We start from the raw sequence: 25,216 nt of genomic DNA, 5'->3' as shown, positions 1-25,216 counted from the left end.
AAAATCATGGGTTCCGCAAAAATCTGAAGCAGCACAATTGTTTCAACACTGATAATAATAATTTTAAAAACAAATAAATGAATAAAGCAAATTAATTAAGCAAATCAGCATATTAGAATGATTTCTGAAGGATCATGTGGCACTGAAGACTGGAGTAATGGCTGCTGAAAATGCAGCTTTGTCATCACAGGAATAAATTACATTTTAATATAAATTTAATATATTAAAATAGAAATTGTATTAATATTTCACAATATTACTGTTTTTACTTATGATCAAATAATCTAATATGCCATTAGATAATATAGTTATAATTATATAGACGGGACATTTTCTAATTTATAACTTAATACTATTCATGATCTGCTGAGTTCATTACACCAAATACACAAAATAATGTTCTTTTTAGCAGCATCATATGACCCCTTTAACTGCCACAATCCAGAAAGTGTCTCCTGCTTTAACAGAACAAGTATTTGTCAAACGTATGTGGACTCTGTCTATACAGACATCTTAAACACTAGTGACAATAATGGGTGTGAATGAGTGTGTTCCAGTCCTGCTGAGGAGTCTAATTAAGCACTCAAACTTTCCCATTCTGTCCAATTAACCATTTAAACAGTGGGTGGGCTGTAACAGACCTCAGGAGTTAATTATACTGAAGAAAACAGACATGCTTGCACATCAGTTATCATTAAGGAGTTTCTATTAACACTAAGTGCAAATAGCTTCATTTTGTGCACATGCTCAAAACCGTGGCTCCTGGATTTTTAAGGACACCTTTACTGCAGGCTGATTTAGGGTTAGGTTTTAGGAAAAGCACCAAGTAAGGTCTCAATACGGCATCCATTTATGATACACACTGAACTAGAATACACTGACGTGCAAATAATATGCTACTCTATATGCTAAGTATAAATAGCATCTAACATTATTTAAACTCATGCTATTTGCATTGTAGCATCTGCTCATTCATTATGAAGTGCCTAGTGAGTTTATGTGTGCACCTCAGTTTCCATGTTTTCATGAACATAAGAAGCAATTCCTTAAAATAGTGCCACTTTCAGTTTACTGAGAACAGAACATTACTGTAAATTGCACGGAAATATCCTGTAGCCAATAACAACTGATGCTTTTAATCAGTGTGGGATCCCTGTTTTAGCTCTGGGACAGTACAGCCAGTTAAAAAAAAACACCATTAGTAATGCTTAACAGCTTGAAAGCATATGCATTTTACTCGTTTTTTTAATGGTGCTCCTACTGGTAGTAATTTTAGATTGAAAGAAAATGTATATTGAATTAGATTGAAACACACACACACTGGTAGACACAGTAAATGTGTGTTTTGGTGAACATGCCATAGGATTTGTGCGCTTTCAAACTCCACATTCTGCAGAGGACTAAGTGGCGGATTCTAGCTGCAGACATGTCTGGTCCTGTGGCCAGAGCTGCACTGAGGAACTTAGGCAGGATCTGAAATGAGTTCTTCTAGACTGGCCTTAGTCTTCTGTCTAAAAGTGAACTGAAGTAAAGGTCTACGGCAAAAATGGTCTGCACAACAAAGAAAAAAGCCTGAGGCTAGACAGTTGGTTATCAATGTATAGGGTAAATGACAAAGAATGATAAAAAAGGAGAAATCCTTACTTAAAAAAATCTAGTCAATAACAATTTAGAGTTAAGGTTTAACATAAATTTTCAAACATATCAGACAAAACAAATAAAAATGACAAAATGTGATATTTTAAAGTCATTTTAAGTCTAAAGGGGTGGTCACTGTTTTTCTTGTCACATGACAACAAAATGGCTTCCTGCATGTCAGTTATGCCACACTGACTTTTTTCACACTGATTTGCAAGAGAAATGTTTATTTTATTATTTATAATATTTTTTAAGAAATTGCTACACTGCTTATTTTCTTAATAAATAATAACTACACAATAAATGAATCCCAAATGTCAAACAATGTAAAAATTTAAACTTTTTCTCTCTCTTTTCCCCAACAATTTCAGTCTTTAATTTATTATTGTCCTATTATTATTATTGTTTTTAACTTTCTTACTTTTTTTTAATCTCTGGACACGACCCAGACCTATATTAAGCCAAAAAAAAATATCAAGAGCAAAAAACGTTAATCACTGAAGAATAGTCAGTTTAGTCTGAATTCCATTAAGGTAACTCTGAATAACGTAAAAGATCCAGGAGAAAAGATCGTCAGATCATTGACCCATATACAGTGCACTGTATGGTTTAGCAGAGCTTTACTAGAAAAACTTAAAATTAATTGCAGACTATGGCAGTTTGTATAATTAAAAGTCTACACATAAAAAGAAAAAATATAATGATTTCAGTGTGGTATATCTATATGACAAAGCGGATAAATTTAATGCATAATAAAAGACAAAAAGATGCCACAGTTCCGTTCAAACACATGCGCATATTGGCGACCTGATCATACAGTAATGAGCGCTTTTACGTTTCAAATCAAAGTGCCGAAGACTGACTTTTTACGCCTGCATATAGCGAGTATTCTTCCGGTAGATATATCTCCCGTGAATCCGGGGTCAGAAGCGCACTGTGAAGATGCGTCAAATGCGCAAAATGTGCCATAAGTGTCCGCTGGACGCGCTCAGACCCATCCGTTCCACATGAGCTATAGAGCTATCGAAAAGCCTGAGAAAAACGGTAAGCTTTTCTCTTATTAAGCTCGACCATGTCCACGTCCTCAAAAGAAGTCTGAATTCCATTAAGGTAACTCTGAATAACGTAAAAGATCCAGGAGAAAAGATCGTCAGATCATTGACCCATATACAGTGCACTGTATGGTTTAGCAGAGCTTTACTAGAAAAACTTAAAATTAATTGCAGACTATGGCAGTTTGTATAATTAAAAGTCTACACATAAAAAGAAAAAATATAATGATTTCAGTGTGGTATATCTATATGACAAAGCGGATAAATTTAATGCATAATAAAAGACAAAAAGATGCCACAGTTCCGTTCAAACACATGCGCGTATTGGCGACCTGATCATACAGTGATGCGCGTTTTTACATTTCAAGTCGAAGTGCCAAAGACTGATTTGTTACGCCAGCATATAGCGAGTATTCTTCAGTTAGATATACTGTATCTCCCGTGAATCCGGGGTCAGAAACGCATTGTGAAGATGCGTCAAATGCGCAAAACGTGCCATAAGTATCCGCTGGACGCGCTCGGACCCATCCTATCCACATGAGCTATAAGCGCCATTGAAAGCCTGAGAAAAACGGTAAGCTTTTCTCTTATAAAGCTCGACCATGTCCACGTCCTCAAAAGAATGGATCTAATTAAAACGTTGTACTCGTCATCATTGTCAGAGCATCGCCAAAGTCTGAGAGAGAGGCAGGGATGAGGGCAGTGCTAGGATGAGATTCATATAGAGTCTCTCTCTCCCATTGGTTTGGGGGCTCACTCTGGACACGCAGTCAAGGGAACCTCCTGCCATATAAATAGGGTTGGTTGGTCTTTATTATTCTAGCATCACAGCAGCAGGTTCCTGCTAAGTTTGGAGTTTATACCACAACTGTATGCCTGCTTGAAGTAGTTAAACCAGGTCACTGCAGCACAAGGAGTCTGCATGTCGGTTTAGACATGCTCAGCTTTGTGGATACCCGGATTCTGTTGCTGCTTGCAGTGACTTCGTACCTAGCATCATGTCAATGTAAGTTTGAAATTTGCTTTTTTTTTTTTTTTTTGTCTAACCAAGGATCCTAAGGCTTTTTCTTTCTTCTACTGGATTTCCTCGCTTGCTTGGTTGAACCTTGCTGGGAAATTACCTCAAGGAAAGCTAGATCGACATCTGAAGAATTGAGGCGTTTCCTTTTGGCTTTCTACTGTAAAATCCAGCGGATCTTTTTAATGGATTCTTCGTGGTCTTGGATATTTTTCATCTGTTGTGATTGAGAAACGGAAACAGATGGCATAGTTATCAAAAACTATTAGCAAAAACGTGCAAAAATATAGACAAATTACGGACAGCTGGTTAAACGTGTTTAGTTTATTCTTAAAGTTTAGGGCGCTGTACCTCATCATTTCCCCAGACTCCAGGAGTGTTTTTTTTTTTATTATGGGGGTCTGTAAAATCTGCCACCTGCTGGCTGAAGTCTGTAACGTCATTTTTAGGCAACATCCTGTAAATTTGTTAATAATCTGATTTAAATGAACTGTTTTCAATATAAATAATAACAAAAGCAACAATTATTACTTTAAATGATAGCTAAATGTTAAAACATATATATGCAGAGTAACTTCAAATTTAGGCCTATCATTTGCCTCTAAAACATAAAAGCGTTTTAGAACAAACTGATTTAATAAAACAAAAAGTATAGCTGATTTTAGAAAACAAAGAAAAATGGCATTTTGCATTAGGTCATAATAATAAATTGCATTAGGTCATCACGTAGTCACATACGCCACCTGGTGGAGAATAAGCGACATTACACGTAGCTGCTCCTACTGGATAAAAACTATTTAGTTGAGTGGGTGTCATGCTTGGCATGGCAACCGGAAGGCCTAAGCATGCAAACAATAACTGATAACCTCTACAGCAGGGATCCTCAAATCTGGCCCACGAGATCCACTTTCCTGCAGAGTTTAGCTCTAACCCTAGTCAAACACACCTGAGCATGCTAATCAATGTCTTCAGGATCATTAGAAAATCACAGGTAAGTAAGTTTGATCAGGGTTGGAGCTAAACTCTGCAGCGCATTGGTCCTCCAGGGCAAGATTTGAGGAACCCTGCTCTACAGGGTTAGTAGTACCTGATAACCTCTACTGCCTGTGACCCACTTGCTATAATAAATCAATAAATACATTCAGCCTAGGACAGTACTATATTATATATACTATGTGACATGATATATTTAAAAATATATATATAATCAAAAGTTTGCATATTTGTTCATCCACCTATACAAATTTTATAACTGGACTCAATAAAGTCATTCAAAGCATCAAAGGACTGTTTAGAACATTTTGTAAATTAAGTACATAAAGAAGTATATTCATTAGGATTTTGGGATAATATTTTTAGCCAGTGCACTATACTACAATTTTGTACATCCATTCTTACAGATGCTCAATCATAAAAGCAAATTTAACTGCAAGTTATTAATCTAGGCACACTTTATTGTTTTACAGCAAGACATAGATGTAAATTTTAAAAAATTCAATCCAGGCCTACTTAAATCTGGTCCTCTTATTTTGGCAACAATGCAAATAAATAAATAAATAAAATAAAAAACCGAAGACAACGCCTGTGCATAATTTTTCTTTTTAACATCTAACCAAGGATCCTAAGGCTTTTTCTTTCTTCTACTGGATTTCCTCGCTTGCTTGGTTGAACCTTGCTGGGAAATTACCTCAAGGAAAGCTAGATCGACATCTGAAGAATTGAGGCGTTTCCTTTTGGCTTTCTACTGTAAAATCCAGCGGATCTTTTTAATGGATTCTTCGTGGTCTTGGATATTTTTCATCTGTTGTGATTGAGAAACGGAAACAGATGGCATAGTTATCAAAAACTATTAGCAAAAACGTGCAAAAATATAGACAAATTACGGACAGCTGGTTAAACGTGTTTAGTTTATTCTTAAAGTTTAGGGCGCTGTACCTCATCATTTCCCCAGACTCCAGGAGTGTTTTTTTTTTTATTATGGGGGTCTGTAAAATCTGCCACCTGCTGGCTGAAGTCTGTAACGTCATTTTTAGGCAACATCCTGTAAATTTGTTAATAATCTGATTTAAATGAACTGTTTTCAATATAAATAATAACAAAAGCAACAATTATTACTTTAAATGATAGCTAAATGTTAAAACATATATATGCAGAGTAACTTCAAATTTAGGCCTATCATTTGCCTCTAAAACATAAAAGCGTTTTAGAACAAACTGATTTAATAAAACAAAAAGTATAGCTGATTTTAGAAAACAAAGAAAAATGGCATTTTGCATTAGGTCATAATAATAAATTGCATTAGGTCATCACGTAGTCACATACGCCACCTGGTGGAGAATAAGCGACATTACACGTAGCTGCTCCTACTGGATAAAAACTATTTAGTTGAGTGGGTGTCATGCTTGGCATGGCAACCGGAAGGCCTAAGCATGCAAACAATAACTGATAACCTCTACAGCAGGGATCCTCAAATCTGGCCCACGAGATCCACTTTCCTGCAGAGTTTAGCTCTAACCCTAGTCAAACACACCTGAGCATGCTAATCAATGTCTTCAGGATCATTAGAAAATCACAGGTAAGTAAGTTTGATCAGGGTTGGAGCTAAACTCTGCAGCGCATTGGTCCTCCAGGGCAAGATTTGAGGAACCCTGCTCTACAGGGTTAGTAGTACCTGATAACCTCTACTGCCTGTGACCCACTTGCTATAATAAATCAATAAATACATTCAGCCTAGGACAGTACTATATTATATATACTATGTGACATGATATATTTAAAAATATATATATAATCAAAAGTTTGCATATTTGTTCATCCACCTATACAAATTTTATAACTGGACTCAATAAAGTCATTCAAAGCATCAAAGGACTGTTTAGAACATTTTGTAAATTAAGTACATAAAGAAGTATATTCATTAGGATTTTGGGATAATATTTTTAGCCAGTGCACTATACTACAATTTTGTACATCCATTCTTACAGATGCTCAATCATAAAAGCAAATTTAACTGCAAGTTATTAATCTAGGCACACTTTATTGTTTTACAGCAAGACATAGATGTAAATTTTAAAAAATTCAATCCAGGCCTACTTAAATCTGGTCCTCTTATTTTGGCAACAATGCAAATAAATAAATAAATAAAATAAAAAACCGAAGACAACGCCTGTGCATAATTTTTCTTTTTAACACATTAATTTTTGCATGTAAGGGTATTGTATTTAGCAGAAATATTTACATTTTTCTGTTCAGATTCTTCTGAAATGCTTAGACTGAGTGAATTGTAGTCTAGAAAAATAAATAGAAGGCTTTTTTGTAAATGTTACCGTGTTTCAACATATGGAGTGTATAACTAATCGATCACCTCTTTCTCTCTCTCTCTCTCTCTCTCTCTCCTTCTCTCTCTGTTTTTCTGTTTTCCTCCACCACCCCCATCTTCATCATACAGCGGTCAGTACACTTGCATGTAGTTATTTCAATAGTATTTATAGAGATATTTACCTTATCTGATCCCAAATCTCCAAATGGATGATGATATTCGGTGAGAAGTTCCTTTGGTCAATCTCAAATATAGCATTTCGGATTATCGGAATTTCTGGGGTTTTTCCTTCTTGCCTGTGACGGGAAGGAGGAAAGCACCATTGGCTCAAGCAAATGTCAGTGAAACTAGAGACCACCTTATCCTGCCTACCAGACAACCTGGGCACAATGGATCTTTTTAGATGGCCTGCTGAAGGGTGGACTCCAAGTAACAAAATCAACATGCTGCTGAAATTCCTCCAACCTGGTGGATTTTGCACAGCAGTTCCCTCAAGTGGACATGCATAGCATAGATTATATTGGCATAAATACTGAACATTATTTGGGATTTAATCAAATTGCTCACCTGAATATCACATAAACGTATTGGTCACTAACAACAGAAGGTGCATAAAGGAACATAATGAGAAACAAAGTTCGGTCACTGGGACAGGCTCAATGTCAATGCTCAAATGTTCTTGTGATGTAAACTAGGCCTCTGAGCTCCTTAAAGTACCTTGGTTGAATGTGGCATCACATCACTGATGCATTGCTACCTTCATTAATATCTAATTAAGTTCCAGGCATGAAGTTAATGGTAGTTACTGATACATACTGCAATGTGCATGATTTGCAAGATTCATTTGCACGCTTGTAGTTTGAAGAATACAAAAAAAAATGCTGTTGATATGAGTTATTGCACATCACATGACTTAAAAATCTGGAATAAATAAATCCTGTATTTATTTATTGACTTTTCTATGTGCAATTATAAGTTAGTTCTAATATGGTGATGCCTGTGGCATAGTATATCTAAATGTGACTTAAACCTGAAAATGCATCACAGACTTTTTGTTATTACCCAGAGCATGCAAAGAAAAAAAGCAAGTGATCTTCATATGAAGGTCTAAATAAGGAGTATTATATATATATATATATAATATAGGTGTCTGATTATACTTTTCTGTAAATAGGGCCCCAGGGGACCAAAAGGACCCAGAGGTGAGAGGGTAAGTTTATCCCATAAGTTTTCAGCAGTATAGTTATATTTAAATAATATAGTTATTATAGTTATATTTAAAATAGACCAAAGGGTGAATTTCGGGGGATTATTATAAGGTGTTTAACTTAAGCATTATCTATAATGACATATGGATAGGAAAAAGCTATTCTGTGTATTTTTGGTATCATCAGTTTCAGTTTCACTAAATTAGCATGGTGGCTAGTTCACGTCAACATAATAGATTTGCCTCACATTTTAAAACATTAGAACAATCACAACTAGCTTAATTTTGTTATTTGTTCTTGTTCTCCATAGGGTCCTAAAGGACCAGATGGAAAACCCGGCAGACCTGGACTTCCTGGGCCTCCCGGCCCCCCTGGCCCCCCTGGTCTTGGTGGAGTAAGTTTCCATTTCAAGCAAAAAACTTTTCCAGAGACCTAAATCTGTATATTACATAGCGATTGAGTGATTATAGATTACGAGAAATTCTATTTGAGACTCATGATCCTCCCATTACCCCTTGACCCAGTCATATTTAACATTTGACCTTTAACCTTTGCCCTGAACCTTGGCCTCAAAATGGCTTCCAAAAGTGTGAGCTATATTTATTTTCAATACAAGGCTAGAAACAGTGTCATAATTTAAGTTTGAAAGAAGAAACATTTAAAGAATGTTTTGTGTCAATAAAATGCTAAAATAACTAAAGCTTTCCATTTCTTTCTGAATGTTTTTAATGGTATTGGAATATTAAGTTCAGTATTTTAATATTAAAATATTGTATTGTTGAAATAGAATAACCCATTATTATTGTTCAATGTGCTGTTTATTTATTCGCTTGCTTGCTTGACAAATATTTTGCTTAATTTCTTCTGTAGAACTTTGCTGCTCAGTATGATAGCGCTAAAGGATCGGACCCTGGCCCTGGACCTATGGTGAGTTCATGTGATTTCATATCAGCTTCTTTTCTGTTCAGTTTCATTTCAGTTGATGTGAATCCTCTCTGCTATTAAATATATTAATATTAAAGTTAAATATAATAACTTGAAAAGTTTAATACTGAAGTATGACGCCATCCAAAACTGAGAATTTTTCTTGCAAAAATGTAATGTTGCAATGTCCTGCAAATGAGATAATGGACCTTTTATTTTATTTGATCATAATATCTAAACTATTGCTGATCAGATTGAGTCCTCGGGCCACTCATTTACTCATTTACTTTCACTTTTTCAGGGTTTGATGGGACCTAGAGGCCCATCTGGACCTCCTGGTGCCCCTGTGAGTATTTCCTTTTGTTTAACTAGATTACAAATTGACTGAAGTATTGATACCTTTTTAGTAACATTTGTAAATAAAAATGTTTAAAATTAGTGATTTAGAGTAAATTATTAGTTTGATAATCAATCATTTAATTAAGTATTGTTTTGAGAGTTTATGGCTCTAAAAATATTAATGTAACATTTATTCCTTTTTCCGTGAATATATAGGGACCTCAAGGATTCCAAGGACATGCTGGTGAGCCTGGAGAGCCCGGACAGGCTGTAAGTACTCATGGTCAACACTGTTTCACACAGTTTAAAGCTTTTTTTCTTTAATGCTGAGTTCTCCCTCTATCATCTCATTACAGGGAGCTGTTGGTTCTCGTGGCCCTCCTGGACCTCTTGGCAAAAATGGTGAAGATGTGAGTGCTATAATACCATATACTAAAACGGAACTAATAACTTGACCACGCATCGCCTTATTTATACATGCTGTGTCTTGACATCCTCTTTTATATTCTTCTCAAAGGGTAACAATGGCAGACCTGGAAAACCTGGAGACAGAGGAACCCCTGGAGCACAGGTAAGGGCATTAAAATGCACTTTTTTGTTTAAATCATGCATTGTTTGTATCTACTTTAGTAATATTTCTTACAAGGAACTTCGTCTTTTCTCTTTCTTCTAAAGGGCGCCCGTGGTTTCCCCGGAACTCCTGGACTTCCTGGCATGAAGGGACACAGAGTAAGTGCTTAGTATTGAGGACTGATGAGAAGACATTGATAGCTTTTCAATTCCAAATTCCAAAAACCAACATTTCTCTTAGAAGATACGACTTAACATGTTGTTTCAATTGCTTACAGAGACAAGCAAGTTTTTAAGCAATCTCCTAAGTAACCATGATCTTAATTTCTTGTTTTTCAGGGTTACACCGGTCTTGACGGACGCAAAGGAGAGCCTGGTGCCGCTGGTCTTAAGGTAATAATCAAAGGTTTAACATCCTAAAACATCTCAGACTATGAAGAAATGCACCTGCCACTTTAAAAATACATTCAGTTTAGTAGAATCAAAGTGCAATTTAAAATACCAGCTTTCACGTATGCATGAAAGAAACTGCACTTGCTGATGCTTTACATTAAAAAAAGGTTTTTTTAAGTTCTGACTTGAGAAGCTGCATTATGAAAGGTGCTATACAAATAAAACATATTATTATTGTTAGTAATATTACTGATATTATTACTCATACTGTGTACTCTTACAACATTTTCTAGTCCATAAAATCAATAACTTCAAATATATTTTAATAATGTTTAATAATGTTGTCTCTTTTTTTTAACAGGGTGAGAATGGTGCTGCTGGATCAAATGGAACCCCTGGACAGAGAGTAAGTCAAACATTATTATTTATGGAAATATTGAATGTATATCCCAATTCTGCCTGCGGCACAAATTATTGTATCCATTTAAATGGCCTTAAAACCATACCTACTTCAACTCTTCATCTTAAGTTCATATCTCATTCCTCTTGTTGCACAGGGTGGTCGTGGTCTTGCTGGTGAGAGAGGTCGTGTTGGCCCTTCTGGCCCAGCTGGTGCTCGTGGTGCTGATGGCAACACTGGTCCTGCTGGCCCTGCTGTGAGTGGACTGGCTGCCCTTTGACCTCTTTTTCACCTAAAAAGTGCCTTATGGCGTAGTCTTAAAGAAGCCTTGTAGACACAACACGTTTTCTCTCCCCTCAGGGTCCTTTGGGAGCAGCTGGTCCTCCCGGTTTCCCAGGTGCCCCTGGACCTAAGGTATGAGTGACAGCTGGTGAAATCAAAACTGAATAAATTCAATCTAAATGTGACGTCTGCCTGGCACCTCTGCATTAAATAATGTGCCAGAAGATTAATAGAAATGCTAATACAAGCTAATACTGCCAATTCATATCATTTGATTAGATCTCATGCTCTACACATATAATACCTTTCCTTAATTCATCATTCTGCAACCTTCCCCCTTTTGCCACCTGTAATATACAATGTCTATAATATTTCACAGGGAGAAATTGGATCCGCTGGTCCCACTGGCCCATCTGGACCTCAGGGACAAAGAGGAGAGCCAGGCACGAACGGTGCTGTGGGCCCAGTTGGACCCCCTGTAAGTGCATCTTAAATATTTGCAGATAAATTCATCTGATGTTCATGAAGAAAAAAAAAAAAAAAATCTATCTTTGTACTTTTACAGGGTAACCCTGGTGCTAACGGTATCAATGGTGCTAAGGGAGCAACTGTGAGTTTCCACACTATCCATATACTACTTAACTGAACTGAATTAATGTACTAATCTTTTTAAAGTACAATTGCAACTGAATTTTGGGAAATAATTGCCTAATAGTTGTGAAACAAATCATAATATTTACTTGTCATTTTCATGAGTTTTATAATATTTATTTTTATGATGTTTTAAAATATTATATTTATTATTTTTGTATATTTATAATTACATTTATTTTTATTTTTTTATTATACAGTATATTTTTAAACAGCAGTGATTATAGAATGCAATCACAAATCAAGTTTAAAGTGTCAGAACTCATTAGAAAACAGATCACTTTATCATCATCTTAACTGACTCACTGAAAGCAGCATGATTTATCTTAAAGTAACACTTCTATAAATTAAACCTTTGTGTGAAAGTGTTAGTTCTTTTTTTTTTATGTATCTTTTGGTGTATTCCACAGGGCACCCCTGGAGTTGCTGGTGCCCCTGGTTTCCCTGGCCCTAGAGGAGGCCCTGGCCCCCAGGGACCTTCTGGAGCCTCTGGTCCAAGAGGTCTTGCTGTGAGTACCATCTGATTAATCTGGACTGCTGCATTTACAATATATATTAGTGATGCACCAAAATGTTAACTGCCATTTTTTGGATTTTGGCTGAAAAAAAAAATGGACTGGAAGGTTTTATAGAAACCGTTACTTTAACAGATTCATTATCAGAAATTTTGACATCAGAAAAACAGCTTTGAGTCAAATAATCCAGGTTTAATTAGATGTCATTTAAACTCTGGCTGGAAAAGAGGTCACTTTTTCAGTTGATGACACGCCACGCCTAGACAGAGAGCGCAGTTGCACAGCAATCATGATATGGAAGTATTTTTCAGCCAACTTAATACTACATAGATCAATAGTAACATAATTACATAGGTTTTTAGGTGTATACAGTCATTTTATTTAAACAATATTTAAGGCATAGTTTGAGCCTAGATGTTATTCAGAAGTAACACCAACTGAGGGTGGAACATGCTTTAAGCATTTATTATATAGTAAAGGAAGTACGTAAGTTGTTCTATTCAATTATTCTAAGCAAAGCTTTATTTATTATTTTATGTTTCTGTTTTATTTTTCGTTTTGGTGCATGACTCTCTTTTGGTGCCTATTGTTTTTATTCACATTTTTAGTAGTACATTTCAGATTTGTACATCTCATAAGTGGAACATAAAAATGGTCTAACCTTTGAACTGTTTCAATGCTCAGGGTGACCCTGGACCCGTTGGAGTGAAGGGAGATGCTGGTGTCAAGGGTGAGCCTGTGAGTATACGCACTGTCAGCCATCTCAACCTTTATAAAGCATATAATCTGTGCTATAGCTGAATGCTCTTCTTCACTTCCTTCTTTGCCTGTTTACTGTACAGGGTAGTTCTGGTCCTCAGGGACCCCCTGGTCCTTCTGGTGAAGAGGGCAAGAGAGGCTCAACTGGTGAGCAGGGAGCTACTGGAGCCATTGGAATGAGTGGACCTAGAGTAAGTTTGATCTTATCATCTTAGTAATAAGCTGTTAATATTAATATGCTAAGGGGTATCTCAATTTTAATTATAAGTGTCAGAGAGATAATGGAAAACTTGACTAACATTATAAAAGTACTACAAGGACATAAATTAAACAATAAAAATGTATGATCACCACTTTTAGTTGGTTAGTGGGCCAAGGATTTGAAAGAAAACATACACGATGTACAGAACAATAGTACAGAATATTAAAATTTTTTAAATCCAGTGGAATGTGTAGATATCTTCCTGTAAGAATTATGCTAAATATTTATAAAGCTTGACACAATGGTTAATTTTTAGCATAAAATATACTCATATGTTGTTATGTTTTTTTATTATTTATTTTTGCTAATCTATGTATATTCATGTTTCTGGCAGGGAGCCGCCGGTACTCGTGGTCTGCCTGGTCTGGCTGGAAGATCAGGCCCAATGGTAAGATTAAAGTGATATTAGAAGACCTGTTCTGTATTGAATCAAGCTATGGAGTGTGTAAAGAATGTCACAGCAGTTTAGCTGCTTTGGATAAAAGCATAGATTGCTATAAAAATATGTGTATGTATACAGTATATGATAGTTTTCCTGCCAAGCTCTTAAAATGCATGCCATTATACTTTGTTCTGATGCTTTATTTAAGACACTGATCGATAAATATTGTCCCTCAGGGCATGCCTGGTGTCCGTGGTGCTACTGGTACCCCTGGAGCTCGTGGACCTCCTGGAGATGCTGGCCGTGCTGGTGAGCCTGGTCTTGTTGGAGCCAGAGTGAGTATTAGCCTCCTACTACTTTATATCTGTCCAGTCCATTATGACAGGGAAAATCTGTAAATCACAAAGCAAGAAACACATGAAATAACATTTCTCTATTTTACAAGTACACATTAAGATCAAGCATTCTCAGTATGTGACCATATGAACAAGACCACTTTATATCTTTTCAGGGTTTCCCTGGTAGCCCTGGCAATTCTGGACCCCCTGGAAAGGAAGGACCTGTTGTGAGTACAATTACAGTTTATATTTGTATTATACACATAGTTTAAGTTACCAATAGTCATTTGTGAAAATATGCAATAAAACTTTTTTTATAACAATAGTAATGACAAAAAATATTACTAATATCACTTTATGTGGCATTTTCTAGGGTCCCGCTGGTCAAGATGGCCGCAGCGGACCCCCTGGCCCAACTGGACCCAGAGGGCAGCCCGGTAATATTGGATTCCCTGGTCCTAAGGGACCTTCTGTAAGTATTGATTTTATTTTGTGCATTTCATCTTTATTAAGAGATTCAAATATAACATATCAACGAGCTTATCAATGAACCTCCTTGCAGGGCGAGGCTGGCAAGCCTGGTGAGAAGGGACCTGCTGGCCCCACTGGACTGAGAGTACGTATTTCAGAGAGAAATAAATCTGTTATAAACATTCTTCAGTATCCAGTATCTAAGGAGTGAGTTGTTAGTTATTGAGCTAGTCTGATTCAGTTCCTCTTTTCACTTAGGGTATCCCTGGTCCTGATGGTAACAACGGCCCTGCTGGTCCCGTCGGACTTCTTGTAAGTAGGCTATCTGATATTTTCTGAAAAGACTATCGATGTGGATTAGTACACGACCTTTCACTGTTTCTCAATGGTAATGGATTTTTGTCTTCTCATTTAGGGAGCCTCAGGTGAGAAGGGAGAGCAGGGACCAGCTGGTGCTCCTGGTTTCCAGGTCAGTGTCACGTCATACCTGTTGATACTTTTACAAGCCTTCTTTCAAGATTATGCAATCTTCGTTCAAGTTTAAACTATGAAGTTAAATATAAGAAGTGTTTCCCAACCTTGTCTTATGTACACCCACAACCCCATAAGTACGCCTCAAGTATCAAATGTGGCCAGAAACGTTTTCCTTTAATCAATACAGTGGGTGAAAAGTGGGCTTATCAAGTAGCTCAAGCATATTTGCCTTTTAAACATTTTTACAGTTCGGGGGCAGTTGTATTGTTGTGAAGACATCCAGACAAAATTGCAAAATCAAAGTAGTACTCCCTAGGTGGACCTAGGGAGATTGGGAATTTGCAATAGTCTTGTATGCGTTCTACATGTTCATGTAGTGTTTGAATCTTATAAACTGGTGTCTTCTGCTCAACCTTAACAGGGTCTTCCTGGCCCCGCTGGACCTGTCGGTGAGGCTGGCAAGCCCGGAGATAGAGTAAGTATTCATGGCTCAGATGCTATGCAGCTAATGCAGTTTTTGGTTCACTTGCATAATACTGGATGCATAGTGTCATGCAAATCATTACAAATATTTAATATCTCTCAACAGGGTATCCCTGGAGATCAAGGTGTATCAGGACCTGCTGGTGTGAAGGTGACTTACCTTTCCCTAATAGCTTGTTCTGTTTATTCTCACATTAGTATGAGTATGTGCATGAGAAGAAATCAGCCTATCTTATGGTTCTTCTACCCTTTTACCACTGTTTAGGGAGAGCGTGGTAACCCTGGACCCGCTGGCGCTGCTGGTGCTCAGGGACCCATTGGTGCTCGTGGCTCTTCCGGTACTCCTGGCCCTGATGGAAACAAGGTATGTACACATGTCACCACACATGTCATCTAGACAGATCTTTTTATGAGTATAACTGACAAACTGATTTTTATGAGTGTAACTGACAAAATCTGTATTCTTCAGGGAGAGCCTGGTGCAGTTGGAGCTGCTGGTGCCCCTGGACACCAGGGAGCTGCTGGTATGCCTGGTGAGCGGGGTGGCGCTGGAACTCCTGGACCTAAAGGAGAGAAGGTATGTTTTGGAGCAATGCTTATGGCACTCTATAGTGAATATGTTGCCAAATCTGTATGTCTCCTACAGCTGACTAAAACATTACTCTTATACACAGGGTGAGCTTGGATACAGAGGACTGGAGGGCAATGCTGGAAGAGATGGTGCACGTGTAAGTATACCAAGTACCTTTATCTCATTTCATACAAAATTACACATATGTTCGGTGGCCATGATTGTATGGTACTTTGTCCTCAATTTACAGGGTGCTCCTGGACCCAGTGGACCCCCTGGACCCGCTGGTGCTAATGGTGACAAGGTAAAGAGCATTCTCTCAGCTGTTATGTCAGATCAATGCAAAGAATTGTTGCTATCACCGTAAATCATTGAAACTGAACATTTACACCAGTCCTCGTGGATTTTCTTTTTATTTCTTATGAATCTTGCATGATGAATCACACATCATTATCATAATGTCAAAAGTAACATCATAAAAATTAAGAGGATTTGAAATGACTGAGAACGAGATCACATTAAAATTCATTTAATGGCACACCACTGAATGTATAAAGATTCTTACCTTTTCAAGGGGCAAGTAATTTGCCTTCTTGACCCATTGCTTTAAGAAGAAACTGATAACTGTCAGAATCACTGCTGCCCTCTGCTGGGAAGTTCAAACAATATTCCGTTTTTCAAAAACATTAAGGCCAAGTTAAAGCTGACATGATTTGATTTATTTTCCATATTTTTATTTTTTACTTGATTATCATCTACAGTCAATATTTTACAAAGGTGAAGGACAGTGTGTGATAAGATGATAAACAGTCAGTGTGTGATAAGATGATTGTTGTTTAGATGATAAACAACAATAAAACATTGCTACATTCATTTAAATGTGGTTTAAATCAGACTTTTAATCCTTCTGTGACAAATCTGTTCTATGACACTTTCATATGAGGACACAAATGACTTTGAACAGTGAAAACAAATTAAATGGTAATGCGTTGATTTAAAACTGGAAATCCTATGTTCATCTAATTTTTATGACAACATATATTAAATGTTAAATACTATGAAATTTCTTCAGCATGCTAAGGTAAGGTGTTTAGGGAATGTCATATAAGGAAAGGTGTTTAAGTGGGCCACATTTAACTTATCTGAATGGCCTCACAAAAAGGAGTGGAGTGGGGGACTATGCCATGCAGCGTGAATTTATCCTAACTGTTCTGAGGGATCTCCAAAATGATTTACAGGTGCTTCCTTGGCACTTTGTGCAGCCAAAAAGAAAGTGATAGCCTAAAAATAATTAACTTGGAAGACTGGCAAAAGTACTTACTTCAAGTAGCTGTGATCAAACCTAACTCTGTGCTCTCTTGCAGGGTGAGACTGGCTCTTTCGGTCCTCCTGGACCTGCTGGTCCTCGTGGTACTCCTGTGAGTATTATGATCAGTTCTTTACTACAAACTGATACAATGATTATTTCATTATTTAATTATTTATTATTGTCCAATATTAAGTAATTAAAAAAAAGAACTGTGCTTAAACTATAATTCACTTCAGAATCAAGCATTCATGCTTAAATCTTGACATGTATTTTAGGGAGAACGTGGTGAGTCTGGCCCTGCTGGACCTTCCGGATTTGCTGGACCCCCTGTAAGTCCATGTGAATTCTCCTGAAGTCTGCTACTAAAGAACGTTTCTTTGTGATTCATACATTCAATTTTAGACTTCCAGATCGGTTGTTTTAAAAACTTTGAACACACATGCACTAAAAACTGACAAGGACACAATGTGTCTTGTAGGGTGCTGATGGCCAGACTGGACAAAGAGGTGAGAAAGGACCTGCTGGTGGAAAGGGTGATGTTGGACCCCCGGGCCCTGCTGGTCCTGTTGGCAATACTGGACCCCTCGTAAGTTTGAGACTACATTTAATATAGCCCATTTACTGGTGAAGAAACATGCCTAAATGAGAATTTACCTAAGTATAATTGTAAAAATCTGAAAAGTGTTGTAGTATTGACAAGGACATCTATATAACACATCCAATGTATCTTTTTTATGATTTTGAACTTTTTTTTGTTTTGTGCATCTTTAGGGTGCTGCTGGTCCTGCTGGCCCACCTGGTTCCCGTGGTGACAGCGGTCCCCCTGTAATTATGCTTTTCTGGATTTATATATTAATTTATTTTGCTTGTTTTGTTGTGCGACATTTCCTACATGTGACCCATGAATTTCTGGCTTTATCCTAGGGTCTGAATGGCTTCCCTGGAGCTGCTGGCAGAGTTGGACCTCCTGGTCCTGCTGTGAGTAATATCAGATAATTTCATCCGGACCTAATGCTTCGTGATAGCTCTTGCTACCACTTGCTTCATTTCAGGATATATCTTTATGGTCTCACATGTAATCTGATTTTCTTCCCACATATTAGGGTATTGTTGGACCTCCTGGTCTCACTGGTGCTCCTGGAAAGGATGGCCCACGTGGTGCTCGTGGTGATGTTGGCCCTGCTGGTCCCCCAGGAGAGAATGGACTTATTGGACCACCTGGTCTGGCTGGCGAGAAGGGATCCCCTGGAGAGGCTGGCGTACCTGTACGTATGAGCTGAACAAGCCAGACCATGTTAACTGCAGAGTATTACCTAGTATATATTACGTCTCATGATAAACTTTTTTCTTTTTAAAAATCAGGGAGCACCTGGATCTGCTGGGCCTCAGGGTCAGCTGGGATCTCAGGGATTCAATGGTCTTCCTGGCTCCAGAGGTGACCGTGGTCTTCCTGGTGGCTCTGGTGCTGTTGTAAGTGCACTGACCTCCTGATTGTGTCCAAACTGGTCAAAACTAACTTGCTACAGGGTAAATCTTAATCAGGTTTTTTGTGTGTTCTTTAGGGTGAGCCTGGAAGAGTTGGCCCTGCTGGTGCCCCTGGTCCCCGTGGTCCCATTGGCAACAATGGCATGCCTGGTATGACTGGTCCTCAGGGTGAGGCTGGACGTGAGGTGAGTATCAATTCTATTTCACTGTAAGACTCACAACTTGTAGGTTTTTTTTCATACAATATTCACATATGCCTCTGTGTTGTTTTGTAGGGAAGCCCTGGTAATGATGGACCTCCTGGCCGTCCTGGTGCTGCTGGCCTTAAGGTACACAGCCCTGATATGACTTCTGACTTTCCATTTCTTCATATTTAACCATAACTAGCTTTATCCTAAGACTGTAGTCTTGTAATAAATCCTAAAGTTTTAATTACCAGACCAGATTGTGTTACATAAGTGAAAGAAGTATTTGAACTGGACTATTGTAACTACCAGGGTGACCGTGGTGAGCCTGGTTCCCCTGGAACCGCTGGACCTGTTGGCGCTCCTGGACCCAATGGACCATCAGGCGCTGTTGGCAGACCCGGAAACCGTGGTGAATCTGTATGTGTCACTGAAGCTACAGCATTTACTAAATAATGCATAGAAATTAAGGAGACTACCATACATGTAATCAATCCATTCTCTCATTTACACCTCCTTTAGGGACCTTCTGGATCTGTTGGCCCTGCTGGAGCTGTTGGAGCAAGAGGTGCACCTGTAAGTGTGTCCAACATTGTCTTTCTCATTGCATTTTCATTGAAGGACAAGGTCAATGGTTTTTATGGATATTTCTTACTTTTTAAATTCTTCCTTTGTCTCTCTTTGATTAACAGGGCCCTGCTGGACCTCGTGGTGAGAAAGGTGTTGCTGGAGACAAAGGAGAAATGGGCATGAAGGGACTTCGTGGACATCCTGGCCTGCAGGGAATGCCCGGACCCAACGTAAGTGGGTTTGAACAGTTTGTTTAGTTCTCATACAGATTAGTAAAATGATTCCGCATAAAAGACTGCAGAACAAGAACAAATGACACTGTCTTACAGGGTCCTTCTGGTGACAGCGGCACTGCTGGTATTGCTGGTCCTGCTGGTTCAAGAGTAAGTAACTTTCTCATTTTTAAAGAGCAGGTCATATGGTATTTTAAAGTGTCCTAATATTGTGTTGGAGTTCCCTACAACAGGTTTAAATGCTTTTGAGCACTCAATTGAAAATGTACACATAACGTATCAATCGTACTTACAGGTTGTGGTTCGGAGAGCTTGTTAGTCTAAATTAAGAAGATTAGAAGCCAACAAGATAAAAGCCAAGATTAGAAAAGCAGTCCTTGGTAAAATGACATGCACACAACAAAAGGTTTGAATATTTCTGTGGTATCCTTGAACACAGCATCTTCTCAACATGATATAAACACACTAACTAGCGGAAGTGTTTGTGGGCAGGTCAGACTCTGTTCGTATTTCGCGGGCAGGTGGGGATTATGCAAATGTGTTACCCAGTGATGTATACCGGTAACAGGCAAAAGATTCGAAAATATGACGACTCGTTAAGGCGATTCAGAATCGACTCTCTCTTTTGAGAGACATTATCTTTATTTATCATGCACTTTTTTGATTAACAACTTTGCAGATTGTTTTCATTTAAGGATAGCTACGTTATAAACTGCAAAAGAGATATTTTTCAAAAACCCATATGACCTGCTCTTTAAGACTTACCACACATGATTTTGTAATAAAAGTGTGGAAATGTGCAAAATGGTTGTCTGCATTTTGTATTTAGGGCCCAGCTGGTCCTAATGGCCCCCCTGGTAAGGATGGTTCAAATGGCATGCCTGGTGCTATTGGACCCTCTGGACACCGTGGTCCTCCTGGACATGTTGGACCTTCTGTAAGTAAACATACATTTGAGTATTACTCTTGACACAGATATAAAGAAAACAGAAAATATATATTATAAAATATAGAAAATACCGTACCTTACCTTGAGATGAAATGTACAGAAGACACCAAAGTTGTAACCATGAATACGATGTGTGGTAAATCAATAGTGTGTTTAACTCTAGGGTCCTCCTGGAACTCCTGGTCTTCCCGGACCCCCTGGCCAAGCTGGTGGTGGATATGACACATCTGGAGGCTATGATGAGTACAGAGCTGACCAGGCCTCTCTCAGGGCTAAAGATTACGAGGTGGATGCCACCATCAAGTCCTTGAACACTCAGATTGAGAATCTGCTTTCCCCTGAGGGCTCAAAGAAGAACCCTGCCCGTACTTGCCGTGACATCAGGCTCAGCCACCCTGAATGGAGTAGCGGTAAGTGACCAAAGCAGTTTAAGGTCTTTCTTCTTCCAATAGCACTAACCCATCTTCCAATAGTTCTAACACTCTTACTTCCTCTGACTTTCCCTAATGATCTGTATTGTTTTCTTCCACTGTAGGTTTCTACTGGATTGACCCCAACCAGGGCTGCACCATGGATGCCATCAAGGCCTACTGCGACTTCTCTACTGGCCAGACCTGCATCCACCCCCACCCAGAAAGCATCCCACGCAAAAACTGGTACAGAAGTTCCCAGGAGAACAAACACATTTGGTTCGGCGAGACCATCAATGGTGGTACTGAGGTAAGTTGCAGAATTTCACAATAGAAAGGACTAAATTAATTACTGTACTGACTGTTCAAGATTTATCAAGAGAAAGTAGTCTGAAGGTTGTCTTTTTCCATTCCCTTTTCAGTTCGGCTACAATGATGAGACCCTGAGCCCACAGTCCATGGCTACTCAGCTGGCCTTCATGCGTTTGCTGGCCAACCAGGCAGTCCAGAACATCACCTATCACTGCAAGAACAGCATCGCCTACATGGATGCCGAGAATGGAAACCTGAAGAAGGCTGTGTTGCTGCAGGGCTCCAATGATGTGGAGCTCAGGGCAGAGGGCAACAGCCGCTTCACTTTCAGCGTCCTAGAGGATGGCTGCAGTGTAAGTTCTCTTTTTACACTTTGATTATACAGACAAACAAAATCTTTGTTCAGTTAGTATGCTATGTACAAAATAAGAGGTTAAGAGTTTAGTATCATACAGAGGATAGTGTTCAACATGCATATGAGACATACTGTCACAATTACATGAGCTAGCCAAGGAAGTCCATACATGTTTACACCTTGGCATGTTTATGACAGTTTGTCAAAAAAAGATGTCACTCAACATGTTTTGTCTTTTTGTTGCATCCCTGCAGAGACACACTGGCCAGTGGAGCAAGACAGTCATTGAATACAGAACAAATAAACCATCTCGCCTTCCCATCCTCGACATTGCACCTTTGGACATTGGTGGCGCAGATCAAGAGTTTGGTTTGGACATTGGCCCAGTCTGTTTCAAATAAATAGACTCATGATAAATTAAACGAGAGAAAGAAAGAAAAAAGAAAAATCTCTGCCCTTCTGTCTGTGTTTTTTATACTGAATGCTGATTTTTTTCCGCAAATTCACTTGCTTAAGCTGGGCTCTATCGGAGAGGACCAATGGACTGAACGGAGCATTGTGCAATGCAAATTAATACAGCAGCCCAAAGAGACACGGGATAACACCATGCAATGCAAATGAATACAGCAGCGCAAAGAGACACGGGATAACACCATGTTATGGGACATGTCATCATTTTGTAAAAATAAAAGAAGTGTAATAAAAACAATGAAAGTATACATCACTTTGTGGTCTTTGTATATCTTCCAAAGAGGAAGTTTAAAAACACAATTTCCGTAAGGTTTAAACTACCTCATGTGTAAAGGAAAATATTACTCAACATCCTAGTTGTCACTAGTTGGTACTAAGGCTTCAAGTTCTGTCCTGTTTCAAAGGTGCTCCAATACTTGAAGCAGTGATATTATATGGTGCTATACATGCAGCTGTGGAGTAAACCACTGTTACTGTATTACTTTGTATTGTCTCTGAGGAATATTGCACAGGTCCCCCTGATAACCCCATTTTTAAGCAGGTGGAATATTCCTAAACCTGATGTTTGTCTGGTTTTTACTTTTTGTTTGGTTTGTTTTCTCTTTTGTTGAGTTTTGTTCCGAATTTTTTGTTTTGTTTTGTTCAGGCATTACATTCTTTTACGCCCCCAGTGTTAATACTGACAGCACAGTTCGTCCATTTTTAAAGGATTGCAGAGGCCTCTCTCTCAAAACAAACCACAAAGTTTATTGTACCTATTTTGTATATGTGAGATGTTTAAATAAATTGTGAAAAGTTCTGAAAATAAAGCATGTCCAATGTTCCGAAACACATTATTCCATGAGTTAAGTGCTTTAATGTTGGGAAAAAGATGTCTGACTTAATTGGCCATTTTGAATGTCTGCCTGATTTTTAATTCCTATGTTCACAAGCAAAGGATTTCAATGTGTTTATTTTCAAAACATGTAATGGGTTTTCCATTTTATTCAAATAATGGTTGTTTTGTTCCTTATCAAATATTACTTTGAGTCTTTTGCCAAATAGAGCTCATTTTCCTCTGTTTTCAGTCATGACATGCTTTTCAGATGGCAAAACCTTTCTTACTTTTGAATCAAATAAAAAGGCAGTCACTGCAACTTGGCATGTTTGTATTTGTAGAGAATCCAAACATGTATGTTTCCCACATAGAAAAGATTGCATTAAATGCTATACATTGTGTGTGTGCAATCTTTTAAAAGTTTAGTCTAGGGTTAACCAACATCCCCACTACTGACCAGGCAGCATAATTTATCACAGTGATCCACATTTCATTTTGCGTCCCTTTACTATTAACTAAAATGTATTTCTTTTTAAATATATCTCTCTAAACTATTTGGGGGTTAGTTTTGGTCTCACACAGAAAAACAGAAAAGTTGCCTGCCAGTGATTATTTAATATCTTGGTAGAACCTGATGAGGTTCAAGAGAGCAAACATTCAAATGTAGCTACTAAACCGGTACGATTTGGACTTACACATTTTTTGATTTTTTACTAAAATGTATTACTTTTCTGAACACCTCACAACATTAATGACATATTTAACTTCCAGAAAAACATATTTTCCCACCTCAGGCATCAAATCCCTATTATTATTGGTCATTATTTTAATATATGGGCACTATTAGTCTTCAACCCCGTTATGGACACTATGGGAGCTCTCTGAATATGATTATAAAATGTATTTGTAATGAAATCAACATTTTCCTGTTAATCAGATGTCCCTCACACTAATTCCGTATTTGCAAATATAATGGGCTGAAATGGGCACTTTTTGTGACAGCAACCTCATCATTTTTGATCAAAGAAGTGGCTTAACTTCAGAATTTGAACTAAAATCAGTATTCTTATGATTGCTCTGAACATTTCAGACTGAGCTCAACAAACACTAAATTGCTTTTTCATAAACTTAAAATAAAAAAAAAATAAAAATGTAGGTGTGACGGGGTTGAGACTAGGGTAACGGGGTTGAAGATGGTAACGGGGTTGAAGAGACAAATACATCTTAACATATAAATAGCTGTTTTTACTCAAATTCACTGTAAGATTTTCTATAAACACTGTATTTCATTATGTAACCAAGAAAGACAACAGACAGAAATTGCAATTGAACAGTTTTATTAACCTGACTGCAGGAAAAACAACAATAACTTAGTATACATTAGAGCATTATAAACTGACTGAATACAGTGCATCCGGAAAGTATTCACAGCACTTTACTTTTTCCACATTTTGTTATGTTACAGCCTTATTCCAAAATTGATTAAAAAAAATTTTCTCTCAATTTCTACAAACAATTCCCTATAATGATAATCTAAAAGAAGTTTGTTTGAAATCTTTGGAAATATATATATATATATATATAAAAAATAAAAAAAAAATCACATGTACAAATGTAAAAACACTTTGTTGGAGCACCTTTGGCACCAATTACAGTCTCAAGTCTTTTTGAGTATGATGCTACAAGCTTGGCACACCTATTTTTGGGCAGTTTCTCCCATTCTTCTTTGCAGGACCTCTCAAGCTCCATCAGGTTGGATGGGGAGCATCGGTGCACAGCCATTTTCAGATCTCTCCAGAGATGTTAGATAGGGTTCAAGTCTGGGCTCTGGCTGGGCCACTCAAGGACATTCACAGAGTTGTCCCGTAGCCACTCCTTTGTCATCTAGGCTGTGTGCTTAGGGTCGTTGTCCTGTTGGAAGGTGAACCTTCTGCCCAGTCTGAGGTTCTGAATGCTCTGGACTGGGTTTTCATTAAGGCTATCTCTATATTTTGGTGCGTTGAGTCCCTCAGTCCCTGCTGCTGAAAAACAGCTCCACAGCATGAGGCTGCTACCAGCACACTTTACTTTT

At 38.0% G+C, this 25,216-nt stretch overlaps 1 protein-coding gene across 1 annotated transcript; it reads left to right on the top strand.

Annotated features, from left to right (window-relative positions):
- The first annotated feature begins 3,443 nt into the window (after positions 1-3,443).
- LOC107731699 (collagen alpha-2(I) chain-like) lies at positions 3,444-22,576 on the top strand. The gene is made up of 50 exons (XM_016542849.1): positions 3,444-3,696; positions 7,157-7,158; positions 8,202-8,237; positions 8,546-8,629; positions 9,106-9,162; positions 9,461-9,505; positions 9,715-9,768; positions 9,855-9,908; positions 10,016-10,069; positions 10,174-10,227; positions 10,408-10,461; positions 10,823-10,867; positions 11,019-11,117; positions 11,222-11,275; positions 11,523-11,621; positions 11,709-11,753; positions 12,205-12,303; positions 12,994-13,047; positions 13,152-13,259; positions 13,665-13,718; positions 13,949-14,047; positions 14,224-14,277; positions 14,424-14,522; positions 14,613-14,666; positions 14,780-14,833; positions 14,937-14,990; positions 15,417-15,470; positions 15,585-15,629; positions 15,744-15,842; positions 15,948-16,055; positions 16,153-16,206; positions 16,300-16,353; positions 17,414-17,467; positions 17,634-17,687; positions 17,837-17,944; positions 18,130-18,183; positions 18,283-18,336; positions 18,462-18,623; positions 18,721-18,828; positions 18,921-19,028; positions 19,119-19,172; positions 19,341-19,448; positions 19,551-19,604; positions 19,721-19,828; positions 19,928-19,981; positions 20,661-20,768; positions 20,944-21,190; positions 21,316-21,500; positions 21,613-21,855; positions 22,112-22,576. The coding sequence occupies exons 1-50, from the start codon at positions 3,627-3,629 to the stop codon at positions 22,256-22,258; spliced, it is 4,059 nt and encodes a 1,352-aa protein (XP_016398335.1). The 5' UTR covers positions 3,444-3,626; the 3' UTR covers positions 22,259-22,576.
- Positions 22,577-25,216: the final 2,640 nt, after the last annotated feature.

This window comes from Sinocyclocheilus rhinocerous, unplaced genomic scaffold (assembly GCF_001515625.1).
Source record: "Sinocyclocheilus rhinocerous isolate Xijiao unplaced genomic scaffold, SAMN03320098_v1.1 scaffold193, whole genome shotgun sequence".
NCBI lineage: Eukaryota > Metazoa > Chordata > Actinopteri > Cypriniformes > Cyprinidae > Sinocyclocheilus > Sinocyclocheilus rhinocerous.
Note: the sequence above shows the minus strand (reverse complement) of the source record. Positions and strands in the feature narration are given on the sequence as shown.